Raw genomic sequence first — 22,638 nt, forward strand, 5'->3', positions numbered from 1 at the left:
ACACGCGTTCCGAGGCGGGCCTTCGCTTTGCGCACGCGCCTTTTACTGTGTCAGCCAAAGGAGGTGGCGGCGCATTTCCTGCCAGGCCGGGGGAATGTGACGCCACGCGCAGCTTGATGACGACATTTCGGCGCCGGCTCGCCGAATGGCGGTCTCGGTCCTTGAAGCGGGAGACGCTGTGGTTCTTTCAGGTTAATGGTGGGAATCGCGCGCGGTCCGGCCTCGCATCCCGGCGGCCACCCCGAACTTCCGCCGAAACCAGCTCTGTTCCCACGCGAGCCCCGGGCCTCGGGCCGGGCCTGCAGGGCGCCGAGGGCCGGGCTGCGCCCTCCCGTCGCCTTCCCGCGCACCTCGCACGCCCCACCCCGGTGGGCCACCGGTTAACGTTCGCTGCGCGCGGTGGAGGAGAGAGAGTCTGGGGCTCAGCGAGCGGTGTGGGGGGAGCGGGGTGGGTCTCGGCCCCGGCCCGACCCGACCCTTCCTCGCCTCCCCCGATGTGGGCCGGCTTTGCGGAGCCTCAGTATACGCGTCTGTGACACTGGGACCCCGGTGCTCCCTTCACGGGGCAGTAGTGAGCGGCAGGCGGGAGCACGCCCCGTTCGCAGCGCGGCCAGAGGGAGGCCCTGGCGAGATTGGCGTTGACGGGGCTGCGGCTAACGGGAGGGACCCCGAAAGCGGATTGGAAGCCGCTCCTGAAGGCAGCGGGTGTGGAGGTGGCGGGATGAAGCGGAGGCTGGGCGCACAGCGCAGGCGGCGCGGCGGGGAGAACCGGGGCGGGGAGACGCTGCCCTCTCCCCGAAACACCCTGCTTGGGCGCCTCGGGCTCATTCCTTCAGCCGCTACCTCTGCAAACTTGTTCTGAGCAAGGAGCAGCATTTACTTCATCAGCTCTAAAGCTCTGCCCTTAGCAAACAGTTCAGGGTTTTACGCCGCTTTGATCGTTTTGAAGTAGTGCAGTGTTCCCTGGACCACTTGGTTCAGGACTGAAGCGTTTTATTTAAGTCATCCTTAAAACTGAAACCCATAGCTAGTTTAATTAGGAGTTGAACAGTCTCAGTGTTACTGAACTCAGACTACGCTCCTCCCAGCTCAAAAGCCAATTCTCCAAAGACAAATGTTGGTACAAAGGAAAGGTTGCTTTACTCAGAAGGCCAGCAACCGGGGAGAAGGTGGACTGGTGTCCCAGAACGCACTCCGAAGATTCTGCTCAGCCGTGACAGTTTTTAAAGGGAAGAAGGAGAAAGAATCTCAGAATCGAGGCAGAAGGTCAAGCTCTGCGTCATTTTCCATTGGGTGCGGACTGGCTGACTCCTCATGAGCTTTCTTCAGATGTTATCTTGCCTGCATGATCTCCTGCCGGATTGCACAGGGAGAAGCTGGGGGTAGAGAGCTAGTCATTCTTTAACTACTTAATTTTTCATTCCTACTTCTTTTAATCTAGGGAAAGAATCAACAGGTTAAGCAAGGTATTGTGTGCATTCAGCAGAGCATATGTCAGGAGTTAGGTTAAGTGTTGCCTGGTGACCTCATTTCTGTAAGGTTTGAGGCAAACAGAAATGGGCAAACAGGCACGGGGCAAAGGAGCTGCTTACAGATCCCCACTGTCTGACGTCATTCCATTTCTGTGGGATTAGGGGCGAAGGCTCATCTTCTGTAACTTCTTCATGCTGACATAGGGCGCTGTATTCTTAAGAGTGGAAGATGTCGACATGAGTCTGTGGCATCTCTTTGCTGACAATTTTAGTTGCCTGCTTACTAAAAATTGGGCAGAACAAGCTACAATTATTTTGATGCCCACAAAGATATAGATTATTATGAGCAATAACGTTAATCTCATTGTCTTGAGGCCAGTTTTTGGAATCGTGCTAGCCATAGATGGAGCAGCTTATGTCATGGCTACTGTCTGGTCATCATGCATTTGGCTTTTTCCCTCTGGTGGCAGTTATAGTATCTGTAAAACAACTCAGGAGTGTGCATCGGACACTGAACGATTCTGTGACTCTCTTGTCCTAATCGTTAGCTGCTTGAGCCTGCTCTTTTGTGACTCAGGGAGACCTGGGAAACTTCAGCTTTTCTACAAACAAGAGGCAGAGGACATGGAGGGGCCTTTGTACAGGGGTGGGGAGTGTGCAGGTTTCTGCTCGGTTTCATTGGAAGGTGTTCATAATGCCCAGTAGCAGAGATACATGTCTCCTGTCAACCCCTCAGCTCCCCACACAGCCTCTCCATCCACGTATACTGCCAGTTGCCGCATCAGCACCGTTCCTCAGGCCATGGGCAGAGCTGTGCCAGGAAAGCCATCAGCAGCCCATCAGTGGGACTTGCATGCTCCCTCTCTGCTCAGTCCGAGTCTGGATATTTTCAGTTTCTGATTGGGGGCACAGAGAGGTAGGATTCTGGAGAGCTACTCCTGATTTTCTGGTGGCCGTTCACAGGCTCCATTGGCAAAGCTGGCTCGTCCCCTCCCTTCCTTCTCAGAGAGCACAAGTAAGACAGAGGAGATGTGTTCACCTGTCTCTATGAGAGAGTAGTGAGGAGGTCTGTGGGTTTGAGTCTTGGCTCTGCCATTCCCCAGCTGGCTGAGGGCAAGTGATTTTTCTCTCTGCCTCCATTTCCTTATCTGTACTGACCTCGTAGGGTTGTTATGAGGATGTATTTTCTATTCTTCTTAACAAACTTTGCAGCTTAAAGCTGCATCTGTTGGTTATCTCATGGTTATGTGTCAGAAACGCAGGCTTAGCTGGGTTCTCTGCTTAGGGTCTCTCAAAGCTGAGATCGACGTGTTGGCCAGCTTTGCTCTTATCTGGAGGCTCTTGGGAAGAATCTACTTTCAAGCTTATTCAGGTTGCTGGCAGGATCCAGCTCTTTGCAGTGGTAGAACTAAGGTCCCCATTTCGTTGCTGGCTATGAGTCAGGACTGCCCTGTATCTTACGGTTCTCACACTTGAGACTTTAATTGTATCTGCAAAACCCCTTCACAGCAGCACCTAGAAGAGTGTTTGAATGACCAGAGACAGGAATCTTGGATGGCTGTCTTTAGAATCCTGCCTGCCTGCCACCGAGGATTAAATGAGAAATGTATGGAGAACCCTCAGAACCAGGCCTGGCATGTGGCAAGTGCCACACAAGCTTAACCAAGTGTTCCCAAGGGTTCCCCGCCACAGACCTGGCTCTGGGGCTGGACCCTGTGGATGGCAGGCACATAAGCAGCATTTCTGTAAAGCGTGGGCCTTGGCAGTGCAGTGGTGCTGAGCTGTGCAGATATTCTCCTGGCCTTGTGTGTCTTGTTGTGTGGCAGAGGTTGAGGTTTTGTCTTTGTCTCTCCGCAGTGGTCCTCTAAGACGGCCGGTCTGGACCCTGCCCGGGAGGCGGCCATGGCATTCCCCCACCTGCAGCAGCCCAGCTTCCTGCTGGTAAGTGTCAGCTGCCCGCCCGTGTGCCAGGGTGATGGTCGCTCTGCAGCGGAGGGACTTGAGGGTTTTGCCACCGACTTGAAGAACTGTCCGGTGATGATGTTTTGGGGGGATGTGCTGGAAATGACACTGGACTCGAGTGAGAACCCTCAGGCTCAACTCTGCCCTCTGTTGGTGCAGGACCTTGGGTTTACGCAGCTGCTGAGCCCTGGTTTTCTCATCTACAAGAGGAGTTGATTGAAATGCCATTTCCTCAGTCTCCTGGGGTGTGGGGAGGAGCAAGGGAGAAGAATGTACACCCACATTTTCACGTCTTGTAAATCCTTACACGAAAGCGAGGTGTTTTAATGACCGTAACTGTCACTGGTGAAAAACGGAAGGAGGCTGCTGTGCTGGAGCACTAGGCCTGCACTTTTTATAAACCTGTATTTGGAAGGATGTTTTTCTGCGGTGCCCCTCTAGAGCCAGCAGATCCGACCCAGGCCTGCACAGCCGGGTGTCTGCCTCTGACCGAGACACTGTGGACCCCATCCTCGTGTGGAGGTGGCCAGGGCCTTGGATACCCTGGGCAAAGCCTTTGTGGTTAGAAACCTGGCCTTTCCTCCTGATGTTCATCCATGTGCACAGGGCCTTCTTCCCTTTGTGGTCAGGATAGACGAGAGCTTTCCCTCGCCCCTTATCTGGGGTACGTTTCCTTACTTCTTGTCCTGAATGTTTTCTGGCTTCTCCGTCACCGGAGTGTTGGCATTTGGCTGAAGCTGTCTGTGGTTTTTGGTCTGCTGCATCTCTGAAGGTAACAGATAAAGGACGTCTTGGGTCAGAGGGCCAGTGACAACAAACGGTAGCTCACAATCACAGGGCTGTAAATGGTGGGTGGTTAGCCCCGGGGGAAACTTCCCATTCACGTGCACACACTCGGTGAGTGCTCTGATCTGTGTGGGGTCCCCCCTGGCTGCGGGGCTGACCCAGGAGCCAGCCCCCTGCTTGTGGATTGGATGCGGGTAGATTTTGTTCTCATGATGTGCAGCTCTCTGAGGTAACTGGGGTGCCTGACAGAGGGAGCTGGGAGCCAGCCTGGAAAGTCCTGGCCTAGAGAGCACGGGATCCTGGCCTCGCCTAGGGGTGTCCTGTAGGCCCTGGACACGCGCACGACCTGATTTGTGAGGTGCTGGGCAGTCAGGCCAGTGGTGTGTCTCTGACTCCTGCCCGTCACTTGTATTACTGTTTATTTGTTTTTAAAGATTTATTTATCATTTATTTATTTATTTTTGGCTGTGTCGGGTCTTAGTTGCGGCGTGCAGGATCTTCGTTGAGGCATGCGGGATCTTTTGTTGCAGTGTGCGGGCTTCTCTCTAATTGTGGCTTGCAGGTTTTCTCTTCTCTAGTTGTGACGCACAGGCTCCAGGGTGCGTGGGCTCTCTAGTTGAGGCGCACGAGCTCAGTAGTTGTGGCGCGCCGGCTTAGTTGTCCTGCAGCATGTGGGATCTTAGTTCCCTGACCAGGAATCGAACCCGTGTCCCCTTCATTGTACGGCAGATTCTTTACCACTGGACCATCAGGGAAGTCCCTGGATTTCTGTTTTGACTCGCACCAGAATATCAGCAAAAGCTGCAAAGCAAATGTGCTCGCTTTATTTTGGTTTCTTGTGTCTCCTAGGCTAGCCTGAAAGCCGACTCTATAAATAAACCCTTTGCACAGCGGTGTCAAGACTTGGTTAAAGTCATCGAGGACTTTCCAGCAAAGGTACAGTTCTGCAGCGTCTCTTGGGGGCGTGTCTCACACACTCCTGGAAAAGCGTTCTCGCAGTCCCTGCCTCCCACCTCTGAGCGCTGCCCTGCGGAGGCCTGACCCCGTATTGCGACTCTCACGTTTGTGACACGTGTAAACATGTGACCACGACATCGTAGACCGGGCTTTCTCAGCCGTGGGCCTTCTTTCCCACATGGGACACTTAGCAGTGTCTGGAGGCATTTTTAGTTGTCACATGGGGTGGTGCTTCCGGCACTGAGTGGGTGGAGGCCAGGCGTGCTGGCATCCGTCTCCCAGGGCACAGCACAGCCTCCAGGACGAAGACGCGTCCACCCCCAAATGTCAGCAGTGGCAAGGTTGAGCCTTGCTGTAAGTACTGAAAACATGTGTTTACGCCACACCCCGAATCGGCACAGAGTAAGTGCGGGTCAGTCCAGGAGGCCCGCCTGGACCAGGACTTGCCACCAGATGACAGGAAGGTCTTGCCCTGAGGAAGAACGGACGGTTCCACCCTTTTTAATAAAGCTCTCTTCGGGTCAGAAGTTTCTGTCATTTTTATTTTTTATTTATTTATTTAATATATTGATTGATTTATTGGCTGCGTTGGGTCTTCATTGCTGCACGTGGGCTTTCTCTAGTTGCGGCGAGCGGGGGCTACTCTTCCTTTTGGTGCGCAGGCTTCTCATTGCGGTGGCTTCTCTTGTTGCGGAGCACAGGCTCTAGGTGCGTGGGCTTCACTAGTTGTGGCTCGCGGGCTCTAGAACGCAGGCTCAGTAGTTGTGGCGCATGGGCTTAGTTGCTTCGCGGCATGTAGGATCTTCCCGGACCAGGGCTCGAACCTGTGTCCCCTGCATTGGCAGGCGGATTCTTAACCACTGCGCCACCAGGGACATCACGACTGTGGGGTCTTATCCTCCTCTTTCCCTACCCGACCCTTCTGCTTGCTCCCTGCGGTAGTGGGGGGTGAGGGTGGGTAGAGGCCTGGAAGCAAGTGGTAAGAATCACCCAGAGCATTTTGAACCTTGTGGATCCGGAAATTTGAACTGCCCCCCCCCCCCGCCCCCAGAATTTTTAAATAAACCTTTTAATCATACGCTGGCTTATGTAATGGGGTCAGACATGAAGCAGCCACGCAAGCACAACAAAAGGATCCACAGCTGCTCCTGTGGGCGCCGCTGGTCCTGCTGGTCTCCGGGCCAGGGAGTGACGTCCTTGGCCCAGGGCCAGCAAGGGAGGCAGGCAGTGGTCCCCAAGAGCTTGCCCAGAATCTCCCTGCACTGTTGCAGGAGCTGCATGCCATCTTCCCGTGGCTGGTTGAGAGCATTTTTGGCAGCTTGGACGGCGTCCTGGCTGGGTGGAACCTCCGCTGCTTGCAGGGTCGCGTGAGCCCTGTGGAGTACAGCATCGCCATGGAATTCCTAGACCCCGGGTAGGTTGGTCTCTTACCCCAGAGGGACTGGACTTTTTCTCACAGTGATCTCGTTTGCAGTCACTGTTAAGGAACAGTCAAAGCGAGACGGTTCATGGTTCAATTGCCCTGTTTTTGTTGTTCGTGTTCAGGGGCCCAATGATGAAGTTGGTTTATAAACTTCAAGCTGAAGACTATAAATTTGACTTTCCTGTCTCTTACTTGCCTGTAAGTAAGCTGTGGTGGTGAGAGCCAGGCTTGGGGCCGGGTGCCCTGCGCAGTGGCTGCAGTGCTGGTGGGTGGGCAGGGGCCTGCAGGGCTGTGACAGTGGCCAGAACGTCATGGTATCTGTTCAGGGCCCAAGAGCCATCACAGATTGGAACTTCAGTGGTTATTTTTTTTTTCAAAGGTCATCTGAACTCTGCCAGTGGGAGGGCCTGGTTGGCTCCTGGCTGAGTGGCAGGGCCACGTGACTGGTAGCTTTGTCTTTCTGAGTTTCCAGTCCTGTGGGGGCGAATTAAGGGGTGGCTCACTCATGGGTATGAGAAACAAAGCAGACAGGATCCATCGAGTGCCTGGCTGGGTCAGAGATGCACACAGCTGCAGCCCCACTGTGGTGGGTCTGTATGAGGACGAAGGGACAGAGTCTGCGTGAAGCTTTTTTGCGCAAGCACCGCGCAGAGGACAGCACTGTTCCCCAGGGGGGTCTGTCTGCTGGGCTCCTCGGCAGCCTTCCCAAGGGCCACCTCTGTCTGTCCACAGGGCCCCGTGAAGGCGTCCATCCAGGAGCGCGTGCTCCCCGACAGCCCTCTGTACCACAACAAGGTCCAGCTCCCCTCAACCGGGGGCCTTGGCCTGCACCTGGCCCTCAGTATCCTTTGTCGGCCCCGCAGTGGGGGAGGCTGGGCGGCCAACACAGAGCTGGGTGGGGGGGCCTGACAACCCTGCTGTTTGCCCCCTGACATGGCCCTCATATCCATTCGAGTATTACATGTTCTTCTTTGCTTTGAGCCTCATCACTCAAAAGGTACAGAAGGGGTACCTCTGAGCCGGGTTTGCTTTACTGAAGCCCCCGTGCAGGGAGGGGCTGAGGCCCAGGGCTTGTGTCCACACAAAGCAGGGCTGGGCCAGCCGTCGGCCTGCCTTCCTCCATTTCTCCTCCCTTTCCTACCTCCTTTCCCCGGGTCCCCCTCCCGCCGGCCTTTGCCCCTCAGGCCACCCTCACTTAGTGAGGATGACAGGCTGGGGGCAGGCTTTATGGGCCATGTGGGGTGGGCTGGTGCCCTGAGTGGTGGTCAGGGAGGCTTCCTGTAGGAGGTGGCTACTGGTGTGGGCAGGGTGGGGGGATGGGGGGTGCGTGGGCTGGGCAGGACTGAGGGGTCTAGTCAGGCCCTTTGTGGTGGGGGCTTTTCTCCTGGCACCGCCCTGTGATTGCTGGGTCAGCAGCCTGGGGCGGTGCCCATAGCCATGCGCTCACAGGAGTTTTGCTTTCCAGCCGCCCCCTGGGGCCCTCCACGTCCGCACTTCAGACTGCGCCTACTTCATCCTGGTGGACAGGTACCTGGCATGGTTCCTGCCCACAGAAGGCAGCGTGCTCCCCCCTCTCTCTTCCAGCCCGGGGGGGCCCAGCCCCTCACCGGCTCCCAGGTGAGTGGCTGAGATGGCCTGAGCCCACCACTAGGTAAGGCCTGGCCCTTCCTGGTTGGAGGGCATTGCTCGCGGGGACAGTGGTGCCACTCCTTGTCTGGAGCACTCGCTTTTTTTTAGGCCTGAGATTCTGCAGCCCCAGCTGAGCACAGGCTGGAGGGCGGGGTGAGGGGGACGTTTCTGAAGCGGGCAGGTTCTGTGGCCGTGTGGACGGGGCCTGGCTCTGGTATGGGAACGGGCCGTGTTCTGCTTGTGGCCGCCCTCTCCACACGTGGCACCCAAGTCCCATGCCCAGCGGTGAGCATGGTGGTGAGGGACTCAAAGCCGAGAGCTGATTGGCAGCGCTGAGCGAATGGTTCTGGAGAGGAGGGGCTTGTGGGCAGCGCTGAGCTGTGGCCAAGTGAGACTAGCAGGGACCTGTAGACTCGGGGACCAGGCCTTTGCTGAGCCGGGGCCCGTGGTAAAGAGCCGCTGGCATGGGCAGAGCAGGAAGGAAGCGTGAGGCTGGCCTGTCCGGGGGTGAGGAGCCTGTGCTCCCCTGGCCCTTGCCTCACTAGCCCCCGCTCCTTCCCTGGAGGCTGCAGCTCTTTCCTGCAGGTGCTGTTCCCCCACATCTGCTGGCACGTGCTGTGTCGTTACCCCAAACTCACCCCAAACTCGTGTGGACATAAGCTCCCAAGGAAAGGGGATGGCAAGGAGGAGTGTGGGGGAGGGGCTGCGCAGGTGTTGCTGACGCTAGGCGGCCTGGGGGGCAGGGGCCAGGGATCTGGGCTTGGGGGAGAACCCAGGTGTGGCCTGGATTCATACCCCTTCAAAGGCAGACTTCAGCTGCCAGGCAGTTTTCTGGGCTGGATTTGATTTGTTTTCACAAAATAATTTCAGATTTTACACGTTGCTACATGTAACAAAGAACTTTCACAGGCCCTTCATCCCTGTTGATTTCCGAGTTGTTTTATTCTGTTTAATCTGTGTGCATTTTTCCCTGGGCCATTTGAGTAAGTTATAGACACGATGCCCTTACCTCTTAACGTTTCAGAGTGTGTTTTCTGAAAGTGTGTGCATCTCCGTAACCGCGGCCATTCCGTTCAAATCAGGAGGCAGTGTTGCTGCCAGGCCACCATCTCCTCCCCAGACCCCACTTGGGTTTCACCAGCTGCCCCACTTGTGGCTGTCATGCAGCTGGGTTCCGTGCAGGGTCATTTCCCGCACGTGCTGTCTCTGTTGTCCAGAAGGTCCCACAGCCTTTCCTGACCTTGACAGCTGTTGTGTGCACAGTGGGTCCTCGGGTGTTTCCCATGATTAGGCCCAGGTTGGGCATCGTTGGCAGGGGCATCGCAGCGGCTGCCGTGGTGCCCATGAGCCCGCTTGCTGGGCTGAGGGTGATGCCAGGTTTTCCTCCTGTAAAGTTAACGAAGGTCTTTGGGCCTCAATTAGTGAACGGGGGACTTAATGGGAAGATCCACCGAGCTGCCGCTCTTGTCGGCAGTGTCGGCATCCCTCATGGTCTTCAGCCAGATCCATTGTGAATAGGGTGGTTGGCAAACGACGCTTTTCTGATCTCACCCGTCCTGCATTTATCAGTGGGCGGATGTGGATGGAAAATTCATTCTTCTGTTTGTTTATTCACACATAGCAACGTGGACTTGAGGGTCGTTGGACGCTTCTACAGGTTGTACTTGTCGCTGCTGTCCTGGGTTTGAGGCCCAGATTGCCCTGGTCACACCCGTGGGAGCCTGCTGACTGAGATCTGCTTCTGTGTCTCCCTCAGGACGCCAGCCGTGCCTTTTGCGTCCTACGGCCTGCACCACACCAGCCTCCTGAAGCGACACATCTCTCATCAGACGTCTGTGAATGCAGACCCCGCCTCCCACGAGATCTGGAGGTCGGAGACGCTGCTCCAGGTGAGAGCCTGGGTGCCTTCTCTGCTTCTGTTTCAGATAAACTGCTCATCACCGCCCACCCCAGGGTGCAAGGGCCTAAAGACTGCCCCTTGGTCTGGGGGTGGCTGTCAATTGTTAGTGTCTCTGCTGTGACGTTTAACACAGATGAGAAAGAATTTGCCCACCTGTCTCACCTCTGTGTCACTGGCACTGTTTTCACCCCTGGACCCCCTGTCCACAGAGCCCTATTTTATTGTGGTGACACGATGGCTGCCCAGCCTTTCAGTTTCCAGTGGCTTGGGTCACCCTCTCTGACCACTGCCGTGGTTTGGGAGGGGTAGATAGTAAGCCCTGCTGCAGCAGCGTGTTTAGGGCACTGAATGGGGGAGGCCTCCCCTTGGTCAGCAGGACGCCGTCCCCTCCATGCCAGGGGGCCCCAGTGGGGACGGCAGGCCTGTGTGTGACCTTGTGCGGCTCCAGCAGACCCCAGGCCTGTCTTTTCAGCGCCACCTTGGAGATATTCTGCTGTTCTGATGCTGGATTCTGGGGCTGAGTGGGTCACCACAAGCATGGCTTGTTGAGAGCCTGGAGTATGGATGAGATGGGGTTCTGATTTTATTTGGGAACCGAGGTAAAATACACATAATGTAAAATCTAAGTCTTAACCATTTTAAAGCATATAGTTGAGTAGCGTTAAGTACGTTTACCTTGTTGTAATGGGTTTCCAGAACCTTCCTATCCTGTAAGACTGAAAGTCTGTACCTGTCAAACAGCAGCTCCTCAGTCCCCCTCCCACCAGCTCCCACACCCACCACCCTGCTTTGTTTCTGTGAATCTGACTCTTCTCGCTGCCTCTGTCAGTGGAATCACACAGTATTTTTCTTTTTAATGACTCACTGGCTTCACTCAGCATAGTGTCTTCAAGGCTCATCCACATTGTAGTATGTGTCAGAATTTCCTTCCTTTTTTAAAGCTGAGTAAAATTCTGCTGTGTGTGTGTAACCATGTTTTGTTTATCTGTCCATCTGATGGACATTTGGGCTGCTTCCACCTCTTGGCTGTGGTGAACATGAGTGTGCAGTTCTCTCTTTAAGACCCTGCTTTCCGTCCTCTTGATTATCTGTTCTGAAGTGGGATTACTGGGCTGTACGGTAATTCTGTTTAGTTTTTTGAGGACCTGCCATGCTGTTTTCCATGGTGGCTGCACCATTTTTCATCCCCACCAGCAGTGCACAAGGGGTCCGGTTTCCCCACACCCTCGGAACACTCGTTGTTTTCTGGGTTTCTGACTGTGGCCACCCTAATTGTCGTGACTGGTCTGCTCTGCCCTGGTGACGTGTGGTGCTGAGCAGCGTTTCACGTCCTTGTTGGCCACGTGCGTATCTTCTTTGGAGAAACGTCTATTCAAGTCCTTTGCCCATTTTTGAATTGGGATCTTTTTTGCTGTTGACTTCTAGGCATTCTCTATGTAGTCTGGATGTTAATCCCTTTTCAGATACATGATTTGCAAATATTTTCCCCCATTCTGTAGGCTACTTTTTTACTACGTATGTTGTGTCTTTTGATGCACAAAAGCTTTTAATTTTCATGAAGTCCAGTTTTTTCCATTGTTGCCCATGGTTTTGGACTTACATCTAAGAAATTACTGTCAAATCCATTGTTGTGAAGCATTCCCCCACGCTTTCTTTTAAGGTTCTACAGTTTTAGCTCTTATATGCTAGGTCTTTGATCCATTTTGAGTTGTTTCTTGTTCACGATGTAGAGTGAGGGTCTGACTGTGCTCATTTGCATGTGGGCACCCTGTTTTCTCAGCAGCACATGTTGAAGAGGCTGTTCTTTCCCTCATTGAATGGTCTTGACGGCCTTGTCAAAGACCTTTTGACCAGCTAATGCTCTTTTGCAGGTTTTTGTTGAAATGTGGCTTCATCATTATTCTTTGGAGATGTACCAAAAAATGCAGTCCCCTCACGCCAAGGTATGTTGCTGCCGCGGTTTCTCTTCCCGCCTCCCGCGCTGGCCCTGGTCAGCCTGCTGCTGCTTGTCCTTGATTTCAGTTAGTTTCAAGGACTGGCTAGTGGGACCCAGCAACCTGCCATCTCGCCTCCCTCAAGTGCTGAGCAGCAGGCAGGTTGTCTTCTGCGCTGGGCTTGCACCCTGGCGGCTGAGGCCTGTCTTCTCTGGGCCTCCCCATGCTACTTGCAGAGCCCTCTCCCTGGCAGTAGGAACAGATGTGGTTGTGGTGCTCGTGTTCTGGGGCGTGGGAGCCGTGGGTGCCTTTGGGAGTCACAGCGCCTCCTGCTGTCCTGCTGCGGTGGCGCCCAGCAGACTCTGCCCACCTTGGTGGCCCTGCTGCCCTCCACGTCCTCCAGAGCAGCGGCAGCAGCCCTCCTGGCGGTGGGTGGGGTCTGACGCCCTCCTGCATGTGGCCTGGGCTGTCTCCTCCTCCTTTCCTCCTCCTCCTCTCCTTTTCCTCCTTCCCTTGCTGGGCAGCTCACATGTGTGCAGAGGCCTGGAGTCCCTGGCCCCCTCCCGGGGCTGTGGCCACAGGGCTGGTCGGGGTAGAACAGTTCTGTTGAGTTAGGGAGAGGTGCTCAGGTGCACAGCCCGCGCGCAAGACTGCAGCGTGCCGCTTCTGTGCAGCAGTTTGCTACTTAGACTTTGCTTTTGCCGCTGCCAGTCAGAGTCCTCAAGGGCTTCCTTAGGAGTTAAGAATCTGTGGGTCACATTGGAACAGTGGCCTGTGCCCTTCCCTTGGTGGTCCTGCTCCCCAGCCCAGGGTTCTGCCACACGGAGGACTGGGACACGGCCCCAACACTCCTCTTAGAGCGCAGTGTCCCAGCCTCCGTCCTTGGCCCCGCACAGGAGGAGGAGGAGGAGAACGGGGGTGGGAGTGGGGCTGGGAATCCATCCTGGGCCTCTCGCGTCGCAAAGCGCCCACCATGCCCCTGCCTGCTTCCAGAGCGCACTTGCTGCTGCACTTTCCTGCCGCTGCCCGGCGGGCGGGGCTGGCTCCCCTGCGGGGCGCGCGTGGCTTGGTCTCACAGAGGCTGCTTCGTGGTGTCACCTTCCTGTCTGCACGTCTGTGTCGGGAGCCCGGGGCAGCCCGCCCGCTTCAGGTCTTAGCCGTAGCTCTGCCAGCCAGAGGGCCCTTCCGAGCTGCCGGTCACCTGGGGGAACACCGAGTCCGTATGGGGAGGGGCCTTCCACCTCCTCCCCACGGTCACAGGAGGGTGAGGGCTGCTCAGGTTGACTTGGGTCGGTGCGGGGTGGGGCACCATGAAGACCCCACCAGGCACCCAGAAACCTTCTGCCATTTGCCACCTGTTGAGGCAGAAAAACAAAACCCGAGGAGGTGGGGTGTGTGGGAAACCGCGGGGTCTGCTTCATCCAAGGCCCCTGCCGTCTGTCCAGGCCTGCCCCGTACCACGTGGAAGTCCTTGATGGCCCCACGTAACCCTGGGGTCAGTTTGCCGGGTTTTCTGGGTGCAGGAAGTGCAGCTCCTGGAGCTCCCTCGGTGCGGCTGCGGCCGGGCTGGGTCCAGGCGCATGCACGCTCCCTGCAGGCTGCTGTGGGCCCGGGCTGGGGCCTGAAGGGGGACCGTGGGCTCCCCATTTCCTTGCTGAGTGCGGCCGTGCCCCTTCCCGCCCCAGCCCTGCGTGTCTCTGGCTGTGCCCGTCTCCCCAGCGTCTGGCACATTCCTTCACTCCTCTTCTGTGTGAAGCATGGCGCTGGGGCGGGAGGCGGGCCCTCACGGGGCAGGACGTGTGCTGGGCCGGCTCTGGCTGCTCTTAGCTGCAGGGAGATAGGGCGGAGGTTCTGGGGTTGGGGGCAGACAGTGTGCCAGCTCAGCTGTCACCCCTGGCCTCAGGGTTCCAGCTGCCTCTGGGTGTGTGTGGCTCAGTGTCTGGGGGCTCCTGGTGAGGTAGAGGGAGGTAGAGGTTGGTCTTCCCAGAATCAGAACCAGTAAGTGTTAGCACCAGGTTAACCATTTCCAGGATGTGGGGCCTGGTGGGCTGGGAACCAGCCCCGTGCACAGAACCTTTCAGGATGGGACTCTGATTGGGTCTTTAACACCTAGGAATTGATTCTATCATGTGCTGATAAATTTCTTTTCCGGACAACCCAGGAAGTCCAGTAAATTACATATTTTTCTCTTCTGGGCAGAGCCCTCCGTCTAGAACTGGCTTCTCAAGTTTCTTTACTGAGCCTGGGTCTTCGGGCCTTGGTGACCAGCAGTGTGTCCCAGGGAGGTGCCTGGGCTCCGCTGAGCTGCTGACATGTGCTGCACCCAGTGCAATGGGGTCGGGCTGACCTCAGGGGTTGGAGGGGCCTCCCAGGTGACCTTGCAGGTCTGTCCTCCCTCTGCCCGGCAGCTGGAGGATCACGCCCGGAGGGGGTGGTTGGCGTCTCATTGGCCTGATGCTGCTGGGCTGTGATTGTTTGGATTGTCACTGACTTGTGCTTTTGTTTTTGTTTTTCTTGTTCTTACTTCTGGGCTTCTTCTCACTATTTCTTTCTCTCCCCTCCCCCTCCCCCCACCCTCTCCTCTCGGCTTCTCTGCTGTTGTCTCTCAGCTGGAGGTCCTGCACTACCGACTCAGTGTCTGCAGCGCCCTCCACAGCCCTGCCCAACCCAGCCTCCAGGCCCTCCACGCCCACCAAGTACTGGCCGCTTTCGTTTTGTTCCCTTTCACCCCCGCCCCATGGTTTAACCCCAGAGCTCATGTCCTGCGCAGTAGCCAGGGTCTGGCTGGGGGCCGGCTGGGGTGACCAGAGACCAGTTCCAAGCACAGCCAGGCCCTTCGCCCTGGACCTGGGTTCAGGGTGCGTGGCCACGTGGCTGGGAGTGATGCACCGGACCCCACTGGCTGTGGGGGAGGTCACCGAACCCACCTGGCCAAGCCCCAGGCCAGCCAAGGTGTCGAGTCCTCGGGTGTCTTAGCTATCCGTGCTCAGCCCCGGTTCGTGGGGGTGAAGTAGTGTGGCCTTTGCAGTACAGGCCTGGTGCTGGGGACTGACCAAGGATGTGGAGGCCCCGGGGCTCATGGGCGGTGACCTTGTAGGGACCGCCGTCTGCTTAGGCAGGAGTGACCAGGGATGGACTGTGGTCAGCGAGCTGGGTGTTTGGGGCCAACGGGGTCGTGAAGTTTGCTGCTCCACGACGCGACCACTGGGAAGTCTGGGCAGAGACGTGTGTCTGGAGCTGTACTCACGGCCAGGGCTCTGTCCCCCTCACCCTAGGTGGGGCCACACACCACTGAACTTGAATTTGAGCAGATGCGGCAGCTGCACTGAGGAGGGAGAGAATGTTCCAGAAGGGGTGCTGAGGGTGGGCCACGTGCAGAAGTGGGTGCCACTCAGGCCTGGGCTGGGGAGGGCCTCACCTGGCAAAGAGCAGGGCCCCTGCCTTCACCTCCACGGCGGGAGGCCTGGCCCCGTGAGTGTCCGTGTGCAGCTGTGACCAGGGGCTCCTGTGGGCATTTGGCTCAGGGAAGGGAGGCACTGGAAGAAAGTGCTTTGACTGACAAACGTAGAGAGAAAGTAGCCCAGCGGTGTCCAGTGTGGTTGCTGGGCGTGGGGCGGGGAGTTGCCCCTGGAAACGTGGAGGGCGGGGGTGAGATGCGGTGGGGGTTTCAGTTCCTGTGAACGAGAAAGGGGCTCCCTGGGCAGAGTCACGGCCTGGCACAGAGGATGGTCTGTGGTTTTTTATTACTGTTAAAGTATCCCTTTTTTTTTTTTTTTTTTTTTTTGCCAAAATGCTGCAAATCCACCATATAACGACCTAAAAATAGACACATGCAGAAGAACATTACACCCCGCCTCCCACCCCAGGCATAGCGGCCTTGGGGTGTGTTGTGTGGGCCTGTGGAGGCATTTCCCTGACAGGGAGGCCTGTGCAGACCGTGCCCTGGGCAGTGGGGGTGCTGCTGGTTGGTGCCCGGCTTCTTGCACACAGGGCCGGGAGCCATCTGCACCCCACTTGGCGTTGCTCACCTTGGGGTGAAGCTGCCAAGAGCACTTCCAACAAGTCTATCGAGGCCCAAGGGCTGGGGTGTGGGTGTGGGGAGCAGGCGGCCGGCCCCCAGGCTTCCCCCGTGCGTGGGGGTCTCAGAGACCCTCCTGGCCTTTGTGAACCGAAAGCTGAGCTCGCAGGACTGAGGGCGTTTGTCTCGGAGGCTCCATGAAGGGGGTTGACGTGCAGGGAAGCACATGGCAGAGCTTCTGCCCCGGTGGCCATCCCAGGGCGCCATGTGCGGTGCATCCATGGGGGGAGAGGTGGGTACAGCCCAGCACGAGGTACTGACGAGGGCCCTCCCCCCAGGAGTCCTTCATGCCCACCGAGGAGCATGTGCTGGTGGTGCGGCTGCTGCTGAAGCACCTGCACGCCTTCGCCAACAGCCTGCGGCCCGAGCAGGCCTCACCCTCCGCCCACTCCCACGCCGCCAGCCCCCTGGAGGAGTTCAAACGGTGGGTATGGGCTGTGGGCGGGGGGGCGGTCACCTCGAGCCCTCCTGGGACTGTCTCCTCACTGCCACCCTGGCCCAGAGGTGGGTGGGGGCCTCCTGGCTGCTTCTCAGGCTGGCCCGGGAGAGGCCCCGTCTTGCTGCCCCCTCTTCCCCCTTCCTCCCCTGTGGCAGGAGAGCAGCAGGCGGCTCGGCGCTGCACCTCACCCCCACCCCACACCACCCCGGCAGGGCAAGGGCCGTGGCCTGACTCCCAGGCCAACAGGGCCAGCAGAGCTGGCTACACGTGGGCCAGTCCGAGCTGAGGTGCACACAGGAGCCACGCTGGATCGGCCACGTGTGTTGTGTGTCCCTGGAATGTTCTCTAACTTCTCTGAACTTTAGAATTTTCTCTGAGGAATGGGGCTAAAAATAGAAGGCCTTGCCCCCAGCGGGTGCCGGGCTCCCCTGTGAGGTGACGCACCCTCCCCCACAGGGCCGCCGTCCCGAGGTTTGTCCAGCAGAAGCTCTACCTCTTTCTGCAGCACTGCTTTGGCCACTGGCCCCTGGACGCATCGTTCAGAGCTGTGAGTGTTGCCCTATGGCCTTTGCCCTGCGTGTGCGGATGAGGGAGGGGAGGCCTTGGGGGCCTCCGGTGCTGTTCTGCCAGCTGTGACCTTGAACCCAGCTGTCCACGCAGGGTGGGTTCCCAGCTTCACGCAGCTGCCCTCCGCTGCACTCAGGGGAAAGCCTGCTGGGTGACCTCTTCTGAGGGGCCAGGCGTCTTGAGGGGGCACAGGCTCCCCCTGAGCCCCTGCCCACCTGAGCACCAGCCACCTGCCCCAGCTGCATGTGTTTCCCCAGGTCCTGGAGATGTGGCTGAGCTACCTGCAGCCCTGGAGGTACGCGCCCGAGAAGCAGGCCCCGAGCAGCGACTGCCAGGCCCGGAGTGTGTCAGAGAGATGGTGAGCCCAGCCCCGAGGTCCTGCAGGCAGGGGGCCTGGGCCACCCCCTCGTCCCCTGCTGGGACTTGCCCAGGCTCCAGGATTGCTCTCTTGGGGACAACGGGCAGCCCCTGTCCTTCTGTCCCTTTCCCACATGGACTCACATAAACCTCCCCGTAGCCCTTCCTCACCAGCCCTGCAGCACAGCTGCCCCGCCCCCAATGGCCTTGGTCCTGGGAATGGGCCTCATCCGTGGAGGATTCTGTCCTTGGGGCCTCACCTTTGCCTGCTTGTCCTGCGCCCTCGTGTCACCCCCGGCCCCTCCGCCACCATTCGTGATACCCGGGGGAGACCGGAAGCCAGGGAGGAGCCCTGATGTCCGTCCCGCCCTCAGGGCGCCCTTCGTGCAGGAGAACCTGCTTGTCTACACCAAGCTCTTCCTGGGCTTCCTGAGCCGCGCGCTGCGCACGGACCTCGTCAGCCCCAAGAACGCACTCATGGTGTTCCGCGTGGCCAAGGTCTTTGCGCAGCCAAACCTGGCTGAGATGATCCAGCGGGGTGAGGCCCCTGCCGGCCCTGTCACCTGTGCGCTCGCGGGGGTTGCGTGTGCGCCCCACAGGAGGGGAGCGGAGCTCTGAGCTGCGTCCCCTGGTGGCTCGTAGTGGTGGCTTTGGGAGGCTGTGGGCCGCTGTTGCGCTCTCCTTGTAGCCACTCCCCTGCGGAGATGGGTGGGGGTGGGGGGACCTCCGGGAGCTGGGCCTGCGCTGTGCAGTCACTGCCCTCAGGGACCTGCGGTGGGACCCAGTGTCCGTGCTCTTGGAGCCGCAGCCAGGCTCGCATCCTGCCTTCCAGGCGAGCAGCTGTTCCTGGAGCCTGAGCTGGTCATCCCCCACCGCCAGCACCGGCTCTTCACGGTGCCCACGTTCACCGGCAGCTTCCTGTCGTCATGGCCACCAGCCATCACCGACGCCTCCTTCAAGGTGAAGAGCCATGTGTACAGCCTGGAGGGCCAGGACTGCAAGTACACCCCAATGTTCGGGCCCGAGATCCGGGCACTGGTGAGTGGTCGGGGCCCTCTGGGCTCTGGCATTTCACACCCCTTCCCTGTCTTGTTCAGTGGAGTCTAGTTTTTTTCTGATGATAAACGTACCGTCTTGGAAAGTGCACCTTAGTCCTTAAAACTCATTGTGTGGAAGCCACCCCTGGGCTGTCGGTGCCATGAGGCGGCCCCGAGCCAGCTGACCACCCACTCGCCCACCTGCCCACCCACAGGTCTTGCGTCTGGCTCAGCTCATCACGCAGGCCAAGCAGACGGCCAAGTCCCTCTCTGACCAGTATGGGGAGAGCACGGCGGCCCGTCCCTTCCTGTCATGGCTGGGCTTCTACCCCGCGGACACCAATGGCTCTTACCCGGGCAATGACCTGGACGAGATGGGGCAGGACAGGGTCCGCAAGACGGACGAGTACCTGGAGAAGGCCCTGGAGTACCTGTGCCAAGTGTTCCGGGTACGCCCTTGGCCATCCTCACCTCCCCCAGGTGTCACGTGCCTGGGCCCCTCGTTGCCATTTGAGGCCCAGCGGGGGGGAAGGCCTCCCTCCACCTTGGAAGTGACGGCAGGCGTCTCCCTGACAGCTCAGCGAGGCCCAGCTCGCCCAGCTCACGCTTGCCCTGGGGACCACGCAGGATGAGAACGGGAAGAAGCAGCTCCCAGACTGCATTGTGGGCGAGGATGGACTCATCCTCACGCCCCTGGGCCGGTATCAGGTAAGGCCCACGTCCCGAGGGGTCGGGCCGTCTGGGGCCTTCTGGGCAGCGTGGCCATGGCTCCCGGGGGCTCACCTCCTGCTGCTTCCAGATCATCAACGGGCTTCGGCGCTTTGACATCGAGTACCAAGGGGACTCGGAGCTGCAGCCCATCCGGAGCTACGAGATTGCCGGCCTGGTCCGAGTGCTCTTCCGACTGTCCTCCGCCATCAACCGCAGGGTGAGTGTGGGAGGGAGGGCCGCCCCTCCCCACCGCCAGCCCGCGAGCGGCAGGTGAGAGTGGGGCCTGTCTGTGCTCTAGTTCGCAGGTCAGATGGTGGCCCTCTGTTCGCGGGCCGACTTCCTCGGCAGCTTCTGTCGCTACCACCTCCTGGAGCCTGGGCTGTCGGACAGGCGCCTGCTGAGCCCCGTGGGGCGGGGGCGTGCGGCCAGCCTTGCCCGGGGCCCCCGGCTCAGCCTGCGCTTCCTGGGCAGCTACCGGACGCTGCTGGCCCTGCTGCTGGCCTTCTTCGTGGCCTCTCTGTTCTGCATCGGGCCCCTGCTCTGTGCCCTGCTCCTCGTGCTGGGCTATGTCCTCTATGCCGTGGCCATGACGCTGCTAACCGAGCAGGGCAAGCTGCACCAGCTCTGACTGCGGGCCAGCCGCCGCCCCCGGGCATCGGGGAGGCCACTCTGCACCCAACACCTGTCACCTTCGTGCTTCCAGGGGGCGTTTTCTTGCAGCCCTGGAACCATCTGAAGAGAACCTGAAAGCAGAGGGCAGGGCCAGGCAGAGAGGTAGCCACGCGGGGCGGGCAGCTTGCCGGCCCTGGGCCTCCCCCTTTCCTCAGCCAGAGGGCCTGCAGGGCGACGCCTTTCTTTTTTCCTCAGCGTGTGAAGCTCAGGAGTTGGGCCTCCCCGGATGGCCTGCGGCCTCTGCCCTTGCCGCCCTGGAGGTGGGCAGTGAGACCCCAAGATGGGAACCCAGCCTCTGGCTCCAGAGAAGAATCAGGCCCTAAAAGAGAGCCCTAAGAAAATTAGACAATGGTTCTCCACTGTTTCATGATTTTAAACCTGATTTTGCTGCCGCGTTTGACAAAGCTAGGGCCACTGTATTTTCCCAGTTGTTCCAAGTCTGGGCCACATGCCTGCTTTTGAGGAGAGACCCTCCGAGAACACAGATGCCCCCAGGCCATGGAGCAGGTCGTCAGGGCCGTCACCACCTTGTTCCCTGTGGGTGGTCTACAACCAAAGATGGTCAAAAGCATCATTTGTATCTTCAATCAAGCGCTCAAAGACATAGTGATTTTTTGGTAACATTTAAATATCCAAAGTATATGATGAATGCGAGTTCACTGTCAGAAATCCTCACAGCATCTCACACGCGTTTCATTCTACAGATGATGCACCAGGGAGAACTTTTCAACTGAGATTTTTAAAAGCCTTAGTCTTTGGTGTATTTTTTTAAGTTTTCAAACTGTAAGTATTGGGCTTTGTATTTTGATGTAAACTCAGAGTAGTGGCATTTGGGGCCTGTGACCAGTAACCAAACCAAACTTGTAACCGACCATGGATCTGAATAAACCTGTTCTTGGTCCTGAGTCTTGTGGTGACTGGCCCCGCCTCCAGGGTGGCCTCCTACATGGGGTCCTCTGCACACTCAGGGGCTGCGGAGGTGCCGCTGGGCACCCGGCGTCCCTCACCATGGGATTCCCTTGGGCAGATGCAAACACGGACGTGGCTGTGATGGGACAGGGCAGCCACTGGCAGGTCTGAGCTGCGAGAACACTGCCTGCGACTCGGTGGGGCAGACATGGCCTTCATACTAAGAGCTAGGATGTTGGGACCCGTGTTGCACTTTCTGTGGCTTCTGCAGGGTTGCGTGTGACCAGGGAACCGAAATGCGCTCACCAACCCACATTGCCTAGCCCGAGTGTTAAATGTACCCTCTTTCCCTGGGCCAGGCAACTGCTTCGGTCAAATTCTATGGAAATAGGAAGTAAGACAGACAGAGTTTCTACAAGTTCACATTGATAGATTACTGGCTTTTGTTAACAAACTTTGTGAGATGATGGTCTGGGGTCCGCCATCCATGGCACCAGTCCCTGATGACGCCTCTCCTCGGCCTCCCCTGATGGACATCCACCTGCCTGTGAGGGTGGGACCTGCCCCCCCACAATCTCTCCAGGGTTCTGCTCACCCCCAAGCCTCACTTCACCTACACACCCATTAACCATAGGACAGCCACCTACTGCATGCCACCCTCAGCTGTGCTGGGACACATGGGGGACCTCATGGTGCAGAGTCCAGAAGTCAAAGATCGAAGCAGACACTAAGGTCAAGGAGGGGCCAGCAGACTTCCCTGGTGGTGCACTGGTTAAGAATCCGCCTGCCAATGCAGGGGACACAGGTTCGAGCCCTGGTCCAGGAAGATCCCACATGCTGTGGAGCAACTAAGCCCGTGCGCCACAACTACTGAGCCTGTGCTCTAGAGCTCGCAAGCCACAGCTACTGAAACCAGTGCGCCTAGAGCCCGTGCTCCGCAACAAGAGAAGCCACCGCAATGAGAAGCCCACGCACCACGATGAGTAGCCCCCGCTCGCTGCAACTGCAGAAAGCCCGTGCGCAGCAACGAAGACTCAATGCAGCCAAAAAAAAAAGGAGGGGCCAGGGTGCCAGTGGTTGGGCCTGGGGCCTGGTTTTGGGGAGGGTGGTTTGGGGCCCATGGTGCTCAGTGGCTTGCGCCCAGGGAGCTGAGCCGGTGAGGGCGACGGGGACCCTACCTTCACAATGACCCCGAGTTAGTTTGCGGGGCTCTAGCTGCAGAGTAGAGAAAGGCATGGATGGAGCAGAGGCAGAAGTGTCACTGAGCCAGATGCCAAGACGCCGAGGTTCACAGCAGAGAAAAGAGGCCGCCTACCCAAGGGCCAAGGACGGGTATTTACGGGATGAGGCTGAGGCACAGGAGATGGGAAAAGGTGATTGGAAATAAGAAAATGGTGAGACAGCCGTTCTGTGAGGGACACAGGTTCTGAGGGGCAGTGCCTGGCCTGACGGCACAGGTGGAAACTAAGTCCCGTGACTAGCTTACAATTAAATTCTGGTTCCCTTCCTTCCCGGCTGCACCTACATGGTCACGTTTGCCTCATCAATAAGGAGCAATGCAGGTCAGGTGCCTGGAGCCTCAGCTTCCCAATAAGCATCATGTTCACGTGCCATTCTGAGTCATCTTCCAGGGCAAGATGGCCTGTACAGGTTACAGAGACAGAGACCCCCAGGTCACAGACGATTAAGGTGATGAACCCCAGCCCCTCTATTCTTCCCCTTTAAAAACCACTAAGAGGCCACGTTGCAGTGGGTCTGAGGCCTGCCCCCCAACTCCCTTGCTCGGCACCCTGCAAACAACATCC

The 22,638-nt window shown here is 58.0% G+C and overlaps 1 protein-coding gene across 9 annotated transcripts; it reads left to right on the forward strand.

The window, feature by feature from the left end:
- The first annotated feature begins 19 nt into the window (after positions 1-19).
- Positions 20-20,829, forward strand: SMPD4 (sphingomyelin phosphodiesterase 4). Of its 9 annotated transcripts, none has more exons than XM_036824007.1 (21): positions 150-191; positions 1,089-1,293; positions 3,330-3,413; positions 5,070-5,156; positions 6,449-6,591; positions 6,723-6,798; positions 7,333-7,441; positions 7,545-7,597; positions 8,066-8,217; positions 9,986-10,118; positions 12,001-12,072; positions 14,673-14,759; positions 16,420-16,565; positions 17,037-17,127; positions 17,405-17,505; positions 17,879-18,042; positions 18,337-18,542; positions 18,757-18,990; positions 19,118-19,249; positions 19,341-19,469; positions 19,551-20,829. In XM_036824007.1, the coding sequence occupies exons 3-21, from the start codon at positions 3,375-3,377 to the stop codon at positions 19,878-19,880; spliced, it is 2,484 nt and encodes an 827-aa protein (XP_036679902.1). In that variant the 5' UTR covers positions 150-191; positions 1,089-1,293; positions 3,330-3,374; the 3' UTR covers positions 19,881-20,829. The 9 variants fall into 9 exon arrangements, with proteins under 9 accessions (XP_036679896.1, XP_036679898.1, XP_036679899.1 ...); XM_036824006.1 differs by lacking the exon at positions 150-191 and adding an exon at positions 390-705; XM_036824001.1 differs by lacking the exon at positions 1,089-1,293 and having other exon boundaries at positions 20-368.
- Positions 20,830-22,638: the final 1,809 nt, after the last annotated feature.

This window comes from Balaenoptera musculus, chromosome 14 (genome assembly GCF_009873245.2).
Source record: "Balaenoptera musculus isolate JJ_BM4_2016_0621 chromosome 14, mBalMus1.pri.v3, whole genome shotgun sequence".
In the NCBI taxonomy this organism is placed as follows: domain Eukaryota; kingdom Metazoa; phylum Chordata; class Mammalia; order Artiodactyla; family Balaenopteridae; genus Balaenoptera; species Balaenoptera musculus.